Source organism: Suncus etruscus, chromosome X, assembly GCF_024139225.1.
Source record: "Suncus etruscus isolate mSunEtr1 chromosome X, mSunEtr1.pri.cur, whole genome shotgun sequence".
NCBI classification, from domain to species: Eukaryota; Metazoa; Chordata; class Mammalia; order Eulipotyphla; family Soricidae; genus Suncus; species Suncus etruscus.
This window is the reverse complement of record NC_064868.1, coordinates 50,667,316-50,687,072: the sequence shown is the minus strand read 5'-3', so window position 1 is coordinate 50,687,072 and position 19,757 is coordinate 50,667,316. Positions and strand designations below refer to the sequence as shown.

Sequence of the window (19,757 nt, the reverse complement as noted above, 5' to 3'; positions counted from 1 at the left end):
AAACCCAGATTAGTCGCATGCAAGGCAACGCCCTACCAGCTGTACTGTCATGTCAACTGAATGTCACTACTTTGATAGGAAATGATCCCTGACTAATGAAGAACGATTTTTTATTTCTAGGGAAATCCTAGAAATAGGATTGTGGAGGAATCTATGTATCAACATAATTATAAGCATGAAAATTATTGAAATTGTTTTAGATTTTTACAAAGCTCACTGAAGGGAAGTACTAACAGTTCTGGACAAGGAATAGAGCAGTTTACTAGAGGAGATGACATTTGTTTCTAAGAGCTAAGTAGTTGATACAAAAACCAATATGATAGGGTATTGGTGACGGTGTAGGATAATTTAATAGGGATTATTTGAAAGAAGTAGTATGGCTCTTATGGCCCCTTGCCAGCCATAAATGTGACTTTAAGGCACATAAATGTCCCTTTAAGAGTGAAGAGGTCAGTTATGAGATGCCTAGAGGGCAGTTGGAACTGGAGTATATAAGGCCAGAGTAGAAGTGCTCTTGTTGCATGAGAAACTCCTGCCTGACTCCCTACTGCTACTTTTTGCTGCTTCTGCTATTCTTTCTCTTTCTCTGACTGACCTCTTGCTCTGATTCTAAACTTGTCTTTTTCTGTTTCTCCTTCCCTCAGTTTTCTTCCCTCCCTTCTCTCTCTTTCTCTCTCCTCTCTTCTATCTCTCCCTCTCTCCCTCCTTTTGGGGTTGGCCTTAAGGCTTCAGGCCTCCCTTCTTGGTCTCTCCTTTAATTAAACCCTATTTCTAACCCTCTCAATGGGATTATGATTGGCCCTGACAGTATGTACTGATACCAGATATGTAAGCTAGAAAGTTACGTGCTCATAGTTTTTTATTTTCTGCTTATGATTAAGGGGAAGTTTTAAGATGTCATGGTCTTAAGTCTGTTCTGGGGAGAGACTAGGTGGTTTGTTGAAATGAGTCTGAGTACACCACCGACTTTTGACCTACCAGTGAAGGAGTGGCCTAGCCTAGCCCTGTAAAGAATTTGTTGACAAAGATTTTGTAAGTATAGAAAGGTTATAGACCATATATTGTTTACTGTGATTATATCACCAATTAGTTGCCAAGGACAGAAATACACATTTTAGGTGCAAACTGAAATGTGTATATGTATTTTATGACATATGCGTGTGTGTGTTTTGAATCACAACTACCTATGCTCAATGCTTGCTTTTTGCTCTATCCAGAGATCACTTCTGCACTTATGGCAGTTCATAGTTCACATATGTGGTGTCAGAATCAAACCCAGATGAGACTTGTGCAACTCAAACAATTCCTAATTCTCTGGCACCTATGTTCTTAAAAACTATTTACCATAAGTAGTTATAGGCAAAGAATTACACAGTAAATAATAGTGGTTATGCTTCATTATTCTCAATGATAACATTTTCCATCCCAATTATAGTTGGAGACATCTATTATATTATACTTAGGTCAAACAAACAAAAGATAGCTTTATAAAAGCATTTTAGCCATTTTTTTCCTAAGTGGATAAATCAAATGAAACTGCTATGGCTCAAAGATATATGAACAGTATTAAAAGTACAATGATTCTGGGGATGGAGAGATAGCATGGAGATAAGGCATTTGCCTTGCATGCAGAAGGATGGTGGTTCGAATCCTGGCATCCCATATGGTGCCCCCGAGCCTGCCAGGAGCTATTTCTGAGCATAGAGCTAGGAGTAATCCCTGAGTGCCGCCGGGTGTGACCCAAAAACCAAAAATAAATAAATAAAAGTACAATGATTCTGGGTTTTTTGTTTTTGGATCACACCAGCTTGGCTCTGAGCTCAGAAATTGCTCTTGGCAGGCTTGGGAGAAGTACAGTGATTCTGATGAGTTTTCAATGGCATCAACTATTCTAGACAATAAGGTTCTAGAAATATGCTAGAATGGTTTCCTGTAGAACTAAGTGTAGCTCCTTTTCTGCTTAAAACTACACATTTCTCTGTAGTAGGGTGTTTGCTTGCACGTGGCTGACCCAGGACAGGCCTGGGTTCAATCCCCAGCAACCCATATGGTCCCCTGAGCCTTCAGGAGCAATTTATGAGTACAGTGCCAGGAGAAATCCCTGAGTGCCGCCAGGTATGGCCCAAAATCAAAATAAACAGCTGGACAAAAACTATACATTTCAGTGTCAGATCTGAGTATAGACAAACTAGGGAAAGGCAGAGATGAGATGGTGGGGGGCACTTGAGCAAGGCTCTGTGGAAAGCTTGACATACCTTTCCATGTACAGTTTTGGGCCTCATTTATAGAGGAAAATAAAATAAAATTTTTAACATTCTAATTGGGTGTTTGTACAAAGTTCTGCACTTAAACAGCATAGATAGGATAACTGAGTGCCTCTCAAAATGAACCATTAAAGTTAGAAAACCCAGTGCCAAAGTTAATAGATATCGGTTTGAATAATTGTATAGAATAAGAAAAAAAAAGTTCTTGATACTAATAGAGGAAGATAATGTTTATTACTGTGTGTTTCATTGAAAAGTTCTAAAGATGGTCAGAAAGTGCTTGTTTGTTTTGGTTTTTTGGGTCACATCCGGCAGTGCTCAGTGGTTAGTCCTGGCTCTGCGCTCAGAAGTTGCTTCTGGCAGACTCAGGGGACCATATGGGATGCTATGATTCAAACTGGGGTCTGTCCTGTGTTGGCCGCATGCAAGGCAAACACCTTACCACTGTGCTATTGCTCTGGCCCCTCTGAAAGTATATGTAACTCTTCCTTTCTTAAGATAATGTGCAGTATGGGGCTGGAGCAATAGTACATCAGGTGGGATACTTTGCACACAACAACCCAGGTCCAGTCTCCAGTATTCCATAAGATCTCCAATCCTAGCAGGAGTGATCCCTAAGCACAGAGCCAGGAGTAAATTTTTGGAAACCACAAATTCACAAAACCTAAGACCTGAACAGGCACAGACTTGCTTTGAAGTCAGGAAAATCAGTGAAATAATCAGTTACCAAGCATTTTACAAAATAATGCTTCTTGCTTCTTAAAATCACATAAAACTATGCAGTAGCCCCTTGTAGAGTCCTTAAAGTATTCTGGGGCCAGAGCTTTAGCAATTAGGGCTTTTTTGTCTTGCACAAGGCTGGCTGGAGTTCAATCCTTAATAGTACATATAGTATTCCAAGCCCCACCAGGAGTGATCCCTGGGAGCAGAGCTGGAGTAAGCCCTGAACACCATTCGGTGTGGCCCCTGCCAAAAAACAGTAACAAATAAGTATCCTGAAGGACATGTAGTCCCAGAAAGGATTCATGATTTTACTATGAGGATGGGCTGTGCTTTGTGGTTGATGTCAGAAGAATGGAAAAATCAAGAAGTGTGTAGACCTTATTGTAAACAAAATGTTTCTCTAATAACGAAAGAACCAAACTGGATATATGCATTTATAATTGTAATTTTATTTATAGATTCTTCTATAAATGATTAATGATACTTTTTACACAACATCCCTTTTGCAAAGGCATGCAAAACTTAATAGACTGAAAATAACTGTGCAATATAATGCTTAAAACTGTAAACCTAATATTTATCCACATAATAATAAAGAGGCCTTGGGAAAGTCCTTAGCCATAAACTAGCAATGTCCTTTGAAAATCAAAGTTCTCTTACCATCTGAGGTTACTTCACTGTGACATCAAGTACCAACAAACAGGACTCAAATGTCAGAACCAAACTTAGTTTAAATATAGTTTGTACATTGTTTCTCTACAATCAGGAAAAGAAGATACAATTTGTATTAACTCAAGGTTATTTCTGGTTATCTGTGCTATTGCTCCTCGCTGCTTTGGTTCATGTACATTTTGTGAATAGAGAATGACAGTTGCTTTTAGAAAGTAACATATACGGGCCCGGAGAGATAGCACAGCGGCGTTTGCCTTGCAAGCAGCCGATCCAGGACCAAAGGTGTCCCATATGGTCCCCTGTGCCTGCCAGGAGCTATTTCTGAGCAGACAGCCAGGAGTAACCCCTGAGCAACGCTGGGTGTGGCCCAAAAACCAAAAAAAAAAAAGAAAGAAAGTAACATATACACTTTTTTGAGTATTAACTGTTCTTATATGTTCAGGATGAGAATTTCAGCTCATGAGGTTAATTGTGTGCTTTTCTGTGTATAGTATAATGGATACTGTGATACCATTAATTTTGGTAGGAAGATGAACTGGCACAAAAGCATTTGAAGATGGAATAGATTTAGAAGGTTAAAAAGCTTGAAAGTATTAAAATAGCATAGTATTGGAATAAGGCCAGACCCTCAAATTAATGGAATAGACTTGAATTCTGAGCTATATTCTCCAGCTATACAACTAATCTTTTTGGATAAGGATCAAGAAATACAAAGTGGAGCAAAGAAAGCCTCTTCAACAAGACCTGTTGTGCAAATTGGTTAACATTTTAACAAAATGTGAACTTCAGACCTCTTTTTAACATCATGCACAAAGGTCAAGTCAAAATGGATTAAAGACTTTAATATCAAAATTTAACCATAAGATATGTAGAGGATAATGTATGCAGAATACTATTACATTGAAATTAAATCGGGCCCGGAGAGATAGCACAGCGGTGTTTGCCTTGCAAGCAGCCGATCCAGTACCAAAGGTGGTTGGTTCGAATCCCGGTGTCCCATATGGTCCCCCGTGCCTGCCAGGAGCTATTTCTGAGCAGACAGCCAGGAGTAAACCCTGAGCACCGCCGGGTGTGACCCAAAAAAAACAAAAAACAAAACAAAAAAAAAAACATTGAAATTAAATCAAAATTTCATCTTCAAGGATGAAACACCACTGTCAAAGCAACTGGAAGCAAAGATAAATAAATTGAACTACTGCACTTTAAAGGAAACAGTGACTAGGATACATAGACTGCATGGAATGGAAGAAACTTCACCCAGTATCCGTCAGATAAGGGGTTGATATCTAAGATATAAGATACTGACAGAACTTAGTAAGAAAATATATCAAACCCTATCCAAAAATGTGGAGAAGAAATGAAACAGATGGCCAGAAGAACATGAAAAATGCTCATCTCTAATCATCAGGGAAATGCAATGCAAACCATCAATGGATATCGAATGTCACAGAGACTAGCACACATCACAAAGAACATGAACAACCAGTGCTGGCTTGGATGCATGAAGAAAGGGACTTTCATTCACTGCTGGTAGGAATGTAGACTGGTCCAGCCTTTTAGGAAAACAATAAGGATATTCCTCATAAAAATAGAAATTGAGCTTTCATATGATCCAGCAATACTACTCCTAGGGATATACCCTAGAAATACAAAACACCAAGCAGAAAAACCCTCTGTATTCTATGTTGTCCCAGAACTATTTACAATAGCCAGAATCTGGAAACAAGCCAAGCCTGAGAAAGCAACTCAAGGTGAGAATAGATGGCTAAAGAAACATAATGGAACTACATGGAGATGTTGGAAAAATGAAGTCATGCAAATAACTTACACATGGATGGATATTGAGATTATTGTGTTGAGTGAAATAAGCCAGAGGGAAAGGGAAGACAATCATCATTTTTGGTAGATACAGAATAGAGTATGATGATAATATTCAAAGACAATAGAGATGAGGCCAGGTGAACTAGTCAGTGGTAGGAAACTTGCCATAAAGCAGTGACTGCATTTAGGGTAGAGAAGTGTACACTATGATAATGATAGTTGTAATTGATCACTCAGGACAAGAACTGGGTGCTGAAAGAGGTTAAAGTGACATGTATTTTACCTCTTCATTAACAGTAATGTAAGCCAGTGTCAAAAAGGCAAGAGAGAAGTAAAATGCCTGTCCCAGTGAGAGTGGGTGGATGGGAGGGAAACTGGGGTATTGGTGGCCATACATGTGTACAGGTGAAGGATGGTGTACTTTCTTTGAGAATGAGAGAAGTAGAATGCCTGTCTCGAATACAAGCAGGGGCGGGGGAGGAGGGAGGCACTGGTGGTGGGAATGTTGCACTGTTTATGACTGAAACCCAGCTACAAACATGCTTGTAATCATGGTGCTTAAATAAAGGTTTATAAAAAAAATATATTAAAGAAAAAACGTTAGGAAAAAAATGAATTGCAGGATTTAAGAATTCTCAGGAACCATCTTGTTCCTCGAGGTTGGGAGTCACCTGCCCAGATGAGAAGGACCTCAAAAAGAACTTCCCGCAAATCCTCAGAACCAGGGCAACACGCATATTGTCCTGATGCTCCTGCTGATAGTGGTGACCATGAGACAACTGGCTGGAATGAAAAACCCATTTACTTTTTACCCAAATTCATTCCACAACAGACAGGCACTGGGTATCAAACTTCAGGTTTAAGTCCAGATGCTGCTTTTAAAGTTCAAGCTCTGTTCACTGTTTATATCTTTCTGCTCCTCCTAGTCTCATACATCTCAGCTGAAATAAAGCAAAGCAAAGCTTTATTCTGTCTACCAACAAGCTACAAACTGACCTATCAGGGCCTCTTCCTGCAGGAGGCGACCCCACTCAGGGATCACAAGGCAAGTTATAAAGGTTCAAAACAGGAAGTTTTGACCTTTCAGTTGACTGTATTTTGTCTAGGGTGTTACTAGGGTGTTTCAAAATGTTCTTTTAAGGCTAGATAACTAGGGTGGTATATTTTGGTTTATAGGGCCTTAGGGTCTGCATCATTGTGGGGGTGCTGTATTGTGATTTACAGGGCTGTTGGGTCTGAGTCATTATTGTTGGGAATAGAAGCTTAGCCTGTACATAGAATTTAGCCCTGTTAACCTTAAATGGAAACTTAACTTGAGGTTAACAAAATGGAGTTCCTCCTGCTCCAGGCTTCACAGGGATCCTCTTCTCAGTCAAATCGTTGACTCTCCTTGAGTACCTTTCTGTTGGCACATACTGGGACCTTAGAACAATCATCTTAAATTTACTTATGTGAATAAAGAAAAAATTATAAATAAAACAATATTTTAATATTTTAAAACAGATGAAGAGATCTTGTGGAGCATAATCAGAAACCCCAAACAAATCACATAAGTCAAAGTTTAGGAGAGGGATCCCCGGGGTGACAGTTTGCCCCACAAACCCTTCACCCACAGTCCAGGTAAGAGTCAAAGTATAGTCTACAAGCAAATGGAGGTGTTCAGTCCAGTCAGTCATCCTCTGGTCACTGCCATCAGAGGGGCTTCATTATAATCTGCATTTTGCCCTGCTAATGAGAGCTGAATCAGCTGAATAGGCAAGAGGTCCTTCTCATCTGGGCGGTTGACTTCCCATCTTGAGGAACAAAGAAGTTCCTTCGTTCTCATCAATCCTGTAACTTAAACAGCTGGTTGGGTGGAGTGAACATATAGGGCCTTAGAATCCAAATCCAGTGCCTGTAGAGACGGGCTATAAGGATTGTTGTCTTTCCTGCACTGGATGAAAAAAAATAAATACCTCTCACACCTGCTGCTAATAAACCTTACCAGGGGGAAGCCACAATCTTGCTTCTTACCTCCCACCACCCATCCTCTTTATTTTATTTTTTTATTTTTTTTGGTTTTTGGGCCACACCCTGTGACGCTCAGGGGTTACTCCTGGCTATGCGCTCAGAAGTTGCTCCTGGCTTCTTGGGGGACCATATGGGACGCCGGGGGATTGAACCGCGGTCCGTCCTAGGCTAGCGCAGGCAAGGCAGGCACCTTACCTCCAGCACCACCGCCCGGCCCCCACCCATCCTCTTTAAACGGCAGTGTATGGTTCATTCTTTCTACTTTCCCTGACTTCTGAGGTAGATGGGTAATGTAATTTCCAATTTATGTCAATGGCCTTAGCTAGTTGAGTTCCCATGTCCCTTCTTGCCCTTATTCCCCTAGCAGTTTCCAGCTGACCCTCCTGTTTCACATTTTCCCTAGATATTTCACCACCATAGAAGTTATTAAGGGGAGTGTGGGCGAAGGTCCATTTTCTGTAACTTCTTTGGCTGGCAAAGGAATTTCCATCTATAAGAAGGGGTGAAATATGCGATCTTATCTCTTAATAGGTGGTCCATGAAATCGAATGGTTTGGGTTTGCAGTTATCAACATCTCAAAAAGTTCAGATCGATTGGACAGGCATTAGGCCCTGAAGCACTAGGATGCTCTCCTTGGGAGGACAGAGCAGTAGAAGATGCTCTGCTGGGATGGTGACACAGAAGTTAAAGGAACAGAAACCAAATTATTTTAGCACTATACCTGTCCCCTGAGTATTTAAGCATCTGTGTGAGGACAAGCTGCTAGTTTCTTCAGGAAAAACCCCTCTAATGCTATACAGCTGTTGCAGGGAGAGGAGGCCCGAGACGCCCACTAGGCTCAATAACAGTACACAATTACCTACCCTACTGTCCTGTATGAGTCCTATACAGACTAAGCTCTTCCTGGAAAAGGTCAGGCTTCCATGATTGATAGCATGTACAGCTTTATGTTCCTTTATGTAAATCCACTGTCATATGGCTCATCCACGAGAAGTTGACTTTAAAGTAATCCCATTGTACCTTTACATCAGTTTCCCATATTTTTGGATATTGACTATTGAGTGCCATTACATTTAGATAGCATTTTCACACGTAAAGCTATCTTAACCAACATTATGTTTGATATATGGTGACAATATTGACATGAAATTAAGTTAGCTTAACAATATCATGTATTCTCATGGATTGAGCTAACAGTTTAGTATGAAAAAAATCAAGCATAATAATTTATAACATATTCCACCCAATTCTTCATTCTTAGAAACCATTAAAGTTAAAGAGGATATTCCTCTTCACTTGAAAGTTCAACCACCGGGGAGGAGAAGGGAGGAAAAAAAGAAAGTTCAAACACCACAAAAGGTGAGAAACCACTAAAAATAAAGCTGCTCTTTGTAGCCCTCTTGACTTGAGTTTTAAAATGAACAATTTTCTCCTGTGCTGATAGTCTGTTATTTACAGATGACTCCTTAACAAAGACTAAATAAATGCCCCAAATCAGAAATAACTGAGGAGTGGATGATAAAAGAGAGCTAGACTTTTGGCTTCCGTAGCATCTTCTCTGGAGGATTTTTATCTCCAGGCCTAAGTTAACAAAGTTCCCCAATGTCCAATGCCTTAATATTTCTCTCTACCAGCCAGAGCCCCCTCTCTGCTGGTCTCATCAGATATAATTTATCTCCTGCTCTTCAGCTATTTCCCACCATTAGAAAAGGTTAGGCTAGTGCCTTCACACCCAGCCCTTGTCCTCTGCTGGCCCCATTCAGCCCGGATTGCCTGGCTCCACTCAGGCCCTCCCACTGCCAGGGTTCCCATGGAAAGTCTCAGAGACCTTGTTTTTCTCTTGGGGTGTGAATCTCATGGAGAGGCAGGATGAGGACCAACCTCCCTGGCTCCTCAGGACTTCTTCCTTTCATTTTGCCTCACTCCTTCCTCCTTTCTCCACACACATACAGATATCTTGATTTATGTTCCTCTGCTCTCACCTTAGAATGACAGGAGGGCAGCTGATATTGGTTTGGAAAGATGGATGTCTCTAGGACAAATTGAGCCCCTCTTGTCCAATTGAGACTTCTCAGCGTTTCCTGACCCTCCCACTCTGCTCCTGCACTGTTTTCAGTCTAAACTACACAACGAAGACAGTCAGAAGACCCAACCATAAGTAGAAAAAGCACAACAGACAATTTTGCTGAGCTCAAACCAAATCCCACCAACCCCAAGTTGGTGGCATTTTCCTTAGAGTTCCCTGACTCATAGTCCTGATCTATATGACACAAAAGATAGAGACAATGACAACATACCCAGTACCCACTGCCCTAGACCCTCTCTGGAACTACAGGTCAAAGGAAGCCCTTTCTAATTTACAGTTCCTGCTGTGATCCCTAGGACTCCTCCAAACCTCACAGCTCCTCTGCAAACCTCATGACTAGGGAGGAGTGAGGCATCCCTGCACTAAGTCTGGCCCAGGGCCAATTCTGCATCTAGTTTTTCCCCATGGGCCACACCAGGAGCTTGTTCACCTTAGGCCTTCATCTACCTTGAGGAGGTCTAGAATATCCATAAGACATTGGTGGCTATGTTGATGACCTGGTCTTTGTTGTTAGATCCTGGATGAGCCTTAACTATTAGGGTGTTGTATTGTGGTTTAGATGGCCTTGGGGTCTGCATCATTATTGTTGGCATAGAAACTTAGACCTTACCTGGAACTTAGCCTTGTTAGCCTTAAATGAAAGCTTAACTTTAGACTGACAAATGGAGTCCCCTCTGTTCCAGGCTTCACAGAATAGATAAGGGACTAGAAGGAAAGCTCCTCACATCTCCCACCACCTCTCCACTTCTATTTCCTCCTCCCTCTAATCCTACCCAATATCTATCTGAATTTCAAAGCTACTAGTTTCCAGCAAATACTTCACATCTCTAAAGCAAATTCCAGGTCAGTTTTACTCCAGCACCTAGGAGTCCACTAATCAGTGACACTTGGTAGCCTTCATATATCCGTAGGTTTGAGGATCCTCTCTCTTTTTTCTTTGGGAGTGTCCCCACACACTCTTTTTCGACACACAGGTGAGAGGAAAATCCCTCTCACTTACATCCCCTTACACTCGTTCCAATTTTTGTCATATTTATTTGCCACAAAAATCATTTAAAATGCGGTTGCAGGAAGAAAAACAAGCATGTCTTGCTTAGCCTTCTGGGAATTGTAGTCTTTGAGACCCCCAGGCTGCCTGGCTGTATAAGGAACGGTGGACTACAGTTCCCAGGCCTTCTCAGGGACTCTACCGCACAGGCTCAGAGACTCCAACGGGGAGGAGGTGGTTACATTGTGTCTATTGTATCCCTGGGCTTGTGAATTAGTGCATTTTTCTGGACTTAAAATTCCGAGTGCAAACCATGGCTGAAGAACAAGAAATCATGTGCAAATTGGAAAGCATTAAAGAAATCAGGTAAGTGGAACCTAGCAACTCTCCCAGCTTGGAAGCCATCGCCTGCTCCGCGCCCCTCCTCCCGGCCTCCAAATCCCTGGCTGCGGGCGAGGGCGGGCGGAGTTAACTAAGGAAAGTCTCTATTGTTGGACTACTCGCGAAGTGGGGGTGGGCGAGGGGCCCGTTCCCTGCGGAATTCCGGGGTGGGCGAAAAGCTGTTGGAAGTTCGAACCGAGGCTAGTAAAGCGGGAGGAATTATCAAATTGACCAAGACAGATTTGATTCCTGATGTGGCTGTGAAAACCTGGAGACACTCAGGGGATGTTGGGGGGTGGGGGCCGGAGGATGTTGGTCCCAAACAGCGTCATTCTTGTGTGAAAGTTGAGAGAACGAAATTTGGGGATCCATTAATTTTTCAGTGTCTGTTGACTTTCAGTGTGCTTCGCTTCTTGTAGTTTAGAAGCTGAGATTTTTTTTCAGTCTCCCATTCGACCTCTCTGTCGGTCGGGCGTGTCCTGGCTGGAGGCTGTTGCAGCTGCTCTAGGGAAGTGTGTGGTGGAACACCACGTCTCCTTTGTATTTTATTTTTTCACTCTCTTCTTCTATTCTGTGTTCTGGAAGGGGCATGAGAGCACTGTAGGCTGGTGACGTTTTCGTCGATCCTGTGGTGGGATCGCAACAGTTACGACTGCGGAGGCGAAGAGCCGCCCAACCAGGAGAGAGTTGCCCTCATCCCTGACATCTATTTGGGACCTGCATTGGGCGCATTATGTACTCCTTGCTCCAAACCCAATAGTGGTACAAATGAATTGTGTGGACCGACACCGGGCTTTTTTGACCTGTTTTCCTTTGCCAGAGCTCCTGATCCTGGCTTCCACTCTCATGTTATTGGTGGTCAGGGTCAAACTCTCCCTTTAGCGTTTTCCAGGCAAAAAAGTTTTTTAAATTAAGTGTTTCTTTAAGAAATAAAACTTTAAGTTAAAGGTTCAGAGGCAGGTGGAATGAGGTTCTGAGAACAGACAGGTGTCCTCCAAAACAGAGAGGGAGGGAGGGAGAAAGGAAGGAGAAGGAAGGAAGGAAGGAAGGAAGGAAGGAAGGAAGGAAGGAAGGAAGGAAGGAAGGAAGGAAGGAAGGAAGGGAGGGAGGGAGGGAGGGAGGGAGGGAGGCAGGGAGGGAGGGAGGGAGGCAGGGAGGGAGGGAGGAAAGGAGAAGAATCACATTTTGACCAAATCAAGGAGAGGTCACAACTGGTAGGATGCTTGCCTTGCATGCTACTGACACTTTGATCCTATGCACCCTACCTTATATGATCTCCCCATGACAGTCAGGAGTGATCCTGAGCTCAGAGCCAGTACTAAGGACTGAGCGCTGCTGGGTGTGTTTCAAACACAAACAAAACAAAAACTTTATTAATACATTTTAATTAAATCATTGTGAGCCTCACAAAGTTTTTCATCATTGAGTTTCCATCATACAATGTCCCCCAGCACCTATCCTTTCACCAGTGCACATTTCCCCCAACCAATGTCCCCAATTTCCCTTCAGGCTTCCCCAAACCCCCCACTACCCTAGCTTGCATCTATATCAGACATTCTCTATCCCACTTTCCTTTATTATCTTTTAGTTACTGTAGTTTGCAATACTGTTACAGAAGTTGTGGCATGCGTATCACTTTACCTTCTTTCAGCACCTGATTCTTGTCCCAAGTGATTATTTCCAACGTCATACGTAGTGCAGTGCAGATAGGGCAGGAAAAAAACTTTGACCAAGGGTTTTAGCCTTTGATCTGAGTGCTTGGGTTAGACACATGATGCACCATTTTGATGGTGGTGATGATGAAAAAGCATCTCCATATTTTTGTCATTTAGACACATTGCATCTCCGGTATAAGTGAGTACAAGAAAACAAACTATTATTTATTGAGTGACATTATTCCAAGCACTACATGTTTCAGCAAAAGTGTTGAATTTCTTACACTTACTTTAAAACTGAGAAAATGGAGATTCAGAAAATGTAGGTAGTTTTTCCAGAACAAAACAACTTGAAAATGCCAGATTTTGACAGGAACCCAGGCAACCTGTATACAGAAAGATTCTGTTATTTCCCCTCTGCAAAAGCATAGTTAGTGAAAAAGTGAAATACTTTAGGATAATGTCAGCTGACATAATAACATTGCAGTTAATAAGAAACTTAGACCTGCAAATAGAGAAGCTTTGTGTTTTTCAGACTTTGAAGGAACTCTTGCTCCACAGCAAGTAAAGGAAATAAAACAGTTGAGAATGAGGAAAAATGAACCCTCCCAGTGGAGATCATCTGGAGAGCCATTAGTGCTATCCTCATCAATGGTAAACCAAACATTTCTACCTTTGCTAATAGTTTGGGCCATCAGAGGGTTAAATGGAGGCTGAGGGCTGGAGAAATAGTGTGAGGTAAGGCACTTACCTTGCCTATAACTAATTGCTTTAAATCCCTGTATCACATAGGCTTCCCAAGAGCAATCAGTTATCACACCTGAACACAGATACAGGAATAGGCTCCAAGCATTACCAGATGTGGTCCCAAAACCAAAACAAGGAAAAAATCCAGAAAGGGGGAGGGGGTGAATTCCCACCCCAAACAGAAGTAACAAGGAGCTTTTTGCCAAATTGCATGTCAGACAGACCAGCGGAAACATGGACTTAAAATTGCTCCCCTTTCCTGAAAAGAAATATGTCAAAAGAATGTTGTAAAAGGAATATTTAAAAATAATTTGGGGGGCCGGAGATAGCGTGGAGATAGGTCATTTGCCTTGCATGCAGAAGGACAGTGGTTTGAATCGGGCATCCCATATGGTCCCCCGAGCCTGCCAGGGGCAATTTCTGAGCGTAGAGCCTGGAGTAACCCCTGAGCGCTGCCGGGTGTGACCCAAACAACCAAAAATAATTTTGGGCCACACCAGATGATACAAAGGACTTACTCCTTACTCCATGCTCAGGGATCAATCCTGGCATGCAAGGGGGACCATCTAAGGCTCCAGAAATCAAACCCACGTCAGCTTCATACAAAACAAGTACCCTGCCACTGTACTATCACTCTGGTCCCTGCATAAACAAGATTTAAAATATATCCAGATTAATTAAGAAATTCACTTGACTTATCAAGATATTAATTTAAATGACAATAGAAAGTGAACAGTCTATCACTGAGATGATACAATGTTGGAATTATGTTTTGTAAAGCAAGGAAGAAACACCTGAAGTAAAATCTCTCAGAATACACATAGAAGTTGTTCATAAAAAACACAATGAAGAACTAAATGGAAATTTGAGAGCTAAAAATGTAACAGCCAAAAAAAATCATAAAACTTCGGGTATGGCAAAAGGGACCTGCTTCACTAGCAGTCCAGAGGGCTTAGGTGGAGGTATGGGATGTACTCTGGGATCAGTGGCAGAGCGAGGTCAACACTGGTGGTGAGAATTGCCCTAATTCACTATCATATGTACCTTAAATATAACTGAAAGACTTGAAATTCACATTGGTTTCAATAAAAATGATCAAAAATAAAAGTATATGGATTTAATAGCAAGATGGAGAAATTAGAGAAAATATTAACGTAAACAGGAATCATGCAGTTTGAATAGCAGAAGAAAACTAAATTAGAAAAGAAATGAAGGTAAGAAAGTAGGAAGAATTGAGCTGAACTCATGGTAGTGACATAATCTAACACAACTGACTCTTCAGACAGGAGTGAAAGGGCAGGACTAAAAAGAACTTGGGCTCTGCCTCCAGCACCGTACTCCCTCATAATTCTATCTCATATGGTCCTTACTGTATGTAGATGGCATCTTAATGACATTTACATTATATACAGGGATGTAAAGGGATGCAAATTAGAAATAATCTTCCTATATTTCACTTGAACTGATAAAATGATATCAGAAGGCTGAAAACTACATATATTAAGAGCACACAATAAAACATACAGAGAAGCATATAAAGCATTAAAAAATATCTATTTTAATCAACATTAAAAATGACACCCACAGAAGGCAGGATAAAAAGATAACAGAAATAGAAAACAATGTACAGGTAAAAAATAATAAAATTTAGGACCAGAGCAATAAATATTAGAGTTTGCCTTGCATATAGCCAACCCGGCTTTGATTCTTGACAGGCCGTATATTCCTTCAAGCTATGCCAGAAGAGATCTCCAAGTGCAGTTAGAATGAGCCCTGAGCATCCCAGGCTGTGGTCTAATTCCCTTCATACCCCATATAATGTGACTTTGCTTACCATATCAGTGATTAAATTAACTATAAATAATTCAACAATGCCAATTAAAAATGTAGGCTTAAAAAGCTGTGACAGGTAATGTACTACCTACAAGTAATATACTCTAAATACAGTGATATTGCTCAATAATAAAAGCCTGGAAAAAGAACTAATTTAAAGAAAGCAGATGTAAATTGTATAGACATAAAATAAAGCAGAACCCATAACATTCAAAGGGATTGAGAGGGACATTTGCATCATGCACCAAAAATTGTTTAAGTTGCTTGATTTTTTTGGGGGGGGCACACCTGGCAGCACTCAGAGTACTCCTGGCTCTGCACTCAGAAATTGGTCCTGGCAGGCTTGGGGGACCATATGGGATGCCCGGAATCGAACCAGAGTCCTTCCAGGGTTGGCCGCATGCAAGGCAAACACCCTACTGCTATGCTATCTCTCCGTCCCCAAGTTGCCTGATTTTTTTTATTGTAAGAATTCATTCAAGAGACAAAATTGATTAACATAATGAAGTAAACTAACATAACATAACATATAATATAATTAATATAATATAATAATACATGTAAGTCAAAGAAAGTTTCTGATTAAAACACAAATTCTTTCTTTTTTCATAATGGCTTACATATCTTTCGCAGTAGTATTTTAGGTACATATTAACATTGAATCAGGGGAATACCCATCACCAAATATGTCCTCTCCCCATCCCAGTTCCCTTTCTACAACCCATATACCCCACCATCACCCCCCGGGCTGCTAAAGTAGGTGGACTCCTCTTTGTCTGGCTTACTATTAGTGATCATATATCTGTTTGGTCCTGGAACCCTCTCTTGTTTCCCCCTCTATTTAAGAAGCAGAGCTAAATAAATCGAGGTATGTGGTTTTGTTTGAAGGAAAGAAAAGCAATAGATTGGGGTACAAAATAAGAGAAAAAAAAAGAAGTCAAATACGTTGAAAACGGGCGGAGTCTAGAGGCTTCCAACCTCAGTTTGAGAGAGGATGTGAAAAATGTAATTGAAACACCACAACAATACAGAAAGAAATATCAAATTAAATAACCAGTGAGCACTACAGCAATAAAGACAAGCACCACACAATAGTCTCGGTTCTGAAATCAAATCATGCTTGAGTGCAAAAAGAAAGAGAAAGATAAGATAAAATAAAATAATATTGGAGACATCAACTTCAATCTCTACACCAAAATAAAGACGTCAAAAAAATCGATCAATCGATAAATAAATATGTGGAAAAATGATTGTTTTGTGCTTTTTTTTTCCTTTTCCTTTTCCCCCTGTATAGGCACAGTAACTATTGGGGATATTATAGAGGGAATTCCCTTGTTGCCTGATTTTTTTTTAAAAACGTTTCAGTCACATTCATAGCCAAATTAATTGATTTAAGAATTTAAAAAAGAATGCTCTGGGCTGGTATACACGCCTAATTTTTGGAGAGCTTTATCACTCTAAAGAAAGCTTTAAAAAAAGAGTTATAAAAAGAATTTCAGGGGCCCGGAGAGATAGCACAGCGACGTTTGCCTTGTAAGCAGCTGATCCAGGACCAAAGGTGGTTGGTTCGAATCCCGGTGTCCCATATGGTCCCCGGTGCCTGCCAGGAGTTATTTCTGAGCAGAGAGCCAGAAGTAACCCCTGAGCACTGCCCGGTGTGGCCCAAAAACCAAAAAAATTTTTTTCAAATAATCATCTGATGCTGATATAAACACATGAGAGGTAGAGCAAATCAAAGGAGCAAAAGACTTGGAAAAAATAACTAACCTGCCAATTTCAATTTTTTTCATTTATTTTTGGCCACATTTGGTGGTACTCAGGGTTCTGCTCAGAGATCACTTCTGACTGTGCTTGATGACCATATAGGGATTGAAACCTGGGTCATCCACATTCAAGCCAAGTGTTTTACCTGCTGTACTATCTCTCTAACTCAGTTTCAAACTTCTTGACTCATTTAATATTGTTAGTAATGAAAATCTGTGGTAGGGACGAGTATCACTACTTTTTAGATAAGAATACTGAGTGGTTAGGCAAGTTATGTATGGTCATACAGTGAAGCAAGGAAGAGAGACTATACATTCCTATTCACATGGTATAAATGCTGATAATCTTATTAGTCACTAGTGTTTTCAACACTCATACCCTAAATTTTATAAACAAATCAGTAAGCTTATTTTTGTTAAAAATTAATAACATTAACTATTACTTCCATGCTGAACTGTGATCTAATATCATCTGAGACTTGATAAAATTTGGTAGAAACCAGAGGGACACATTTATCTGTATTCACATAGACCAGACACTGAGTTTGAAATGGAAACAGATGATCCCATCAAAGAGAATTCTTGACTTCTGACTAAACACCTGTTTAGCCCTGTCTTTCATCTCAACCCAACCTCAGTCCAATATTAAGTTCAGACTTCATTTTCCAAACTCTACATTTGTCTGTTTTGCTAATCTTTTCCTAAGGCTTTCACATAGTGATGAAAGACCATGTGTATATCTGAGAAAGGAAGAAAAGACTGGAATAAAATAGGCAGATGGAAAAATAGGGAAATAGAGAAGATGACAGAGAGAAGGACATGAGGCAGAAAAAGTGAGTGTAGCTGTTAGAGTGAAAGTGAATTTCCCTGTTCTGGTGGGTTCTTGAGAATTGTATGAAATTCGCATACAAATCTTAAAGATTAAGTTAGAATTTATTATGTACTTCACATAGATGGGTCCACTTTCCTCCCCATACCCAGGTCTCTCCATTTACTCATGTACAATGTCACTCCATCTGTCTCATGATGCCTTGTCCTGTGTATGGCTTCCTAATCTCATCCTTTTCTGTCTGCTCACTTTCAGTCTGTGATGGCCTAGTCTTTTATTTTTTTGGTTTTGGATCACACCCGGCAGCACTCAGGGGTCACTTCCTGGCTCCACGTTCAGAAATCGCTCCTGGCAGGCACAGGGGACCATATGGAATGCCGGGATTTGAACCACCATCCTTGTGCATTAAAGGCAAACGCCTTACCTCCATGCTATCTCACCAGCCCTGATGGCCTAGTCTTAATCCCTATGCCCTTCCTGATACTGTATATGCTTTCTTAGTCTCCAGCCATGCTACATATGGATATAACTCCTGTGCTTAGTACCTGTCACTGGGCCTATCTTAAACTGTACGATCCCAGCTGTTGTCCTACCAGCCTACTTTGGGTGTGGGGGTTGTGGGTGGGTTCTGTGTGTAGGCTGAGACACCCTGGCAGCTCTCTTAGCTCTGGTAGCAACAGGGCTGCTGTAGGCTTCCTCAGAGTTCTCCAGTCTCTCACAGAGCTTGGAAACTGTCCTCCAAACAACTTCCTTCTCTCCAACTGTAGGGTTCTGGTCCCCCGACAAGGCCGATGCAAGGGTGGGTAAGGGTGTCTTCCAGCTTGTGGCCTCCAGACAGGACTCAGGAAAGAGAGGGAAGACTGTGAGCCACAGACCACTCACAGGGAAGCATTGACAGAGCAATAGGCTTCGTTTATTGAAGGTAGAGACAAGGCTTTTTTTCCACTTTAGGTGGGAAATAGAATGTGGGTAATACAGTTTAGACATTAGAGCAACAAGATGGTATGCAGAGACAACAGTCACAAGGTACATGGCATCATTGATTTCGATGGTATGCAAAGATAGCGGTTACAGTGCCCATGGCATCATTAAATCAGGAAGCATGTAAAGATAGCAGTTGCAATGCTTCTGACACTATTAGCCTAGACAGGTTGTTTTTTTTTTGTTTGTTTTTGTTTTGTTTTTAGTTTTTGGGTCACACCCGGCGGTGCTCAGGGGTTACTCCTGACTGTCTGCTCAGAAATAGCTCCTGGCAGGCACGGGGGACCGTATGGGACACCAGGATTTGAACCAACCACCTTTTGTCCTGGATTGGCTGCTTGCAAGGCAAAGGCCGCTGTGCCATCTCTCCGGGCCCTAGACAGGTTGTTTGACAGGGACACATGTCTCTCAACAGAGACTTACTTTTATGCTCAAGGCCAGCTTGCAGAAATCTCCTTATTTCCTGGCCTCTCTCCCCACATCCAACAGGAATCTGGGGTTCTCTAGACTCTCAACCCTTGGCAGTGCTTTGTAGTACTAGGAAATTAGCACCATCATACTTTGACTGGATTTAATCTGCATTTACTGACACAGTGGGTAGGAACTTAACTCTCAGATGGATTATCACTTTGATGGTCACTGCTCCTCTTCCCCCAAAAGAGGAAAAAAACTAGATCTTATCCCCTCCCCTGTAACTTGAGCACATTTATATCACCCACTAGATTTTACTGGGACTTGAAGTTTGCTTGGTTATAGGATTGATTATTTGGTGGGTTTGATTGCTGACAAATCCTTTGCTACCTACCCCATACTATATTCAGTTCTTTCACAGGTTCAGATTAGTTGTCCTTTCTGCTCTGTGGAACTGATTTGTACCTGCTTCTTTACTAGTCTATCCTAGTGCCATCCATCAGCTTTACTTTCTCACACATACAGTCTTAACTTTTGATTTTTTGTAAACGTGTTGATGTTTTATTAAAAGAATTTACATTGAAGTGCTAGC

The 19,757-nt window shown here is 41.3% G+C and overlaps 2 protein-coding genes across 2 annotated transcripts in view; both read left to right on the top strand.

Annotated features, from left to right (window-relative positions):
* Positions 1 to 10,802: 10,802 nt before the first annotated feature.
* Positions 10,803 to 19,757, top strand: part of ZC4H2 (zinc finger C4H2-type containing) — a 105,914-nt gene continuing 96,959 nt past the window's right edge. The window contains exon 1 of the mRNA XM_049767348.1: positions 10,803 to 10,931. Within this exon, the coding sequence (XP_049623305.1) occupies positions 10,879 to 10,931 (53 nt within the window). The 5' untranslated portion in view covers positions 10,803 to 10,878. The remainder of the gene's footprint in view (positions 10,932 to 19,757) is intronic.
* Positions 10,826 to 19,757, top strand: part of LOC125999262 (spindlin-2-like) — a 182,604-nt gene continuing 173,672 nt past the window's right edge. The window contains exon 1 of the mRNA XM_049767342.1: positions 10,826 to 10,931. The gene's annotated coding sequence lies outside the window, so the exon portion shown is untranslated. The remainder of the gene's footprint in view (positions 10,932 to 19,757) is intronic.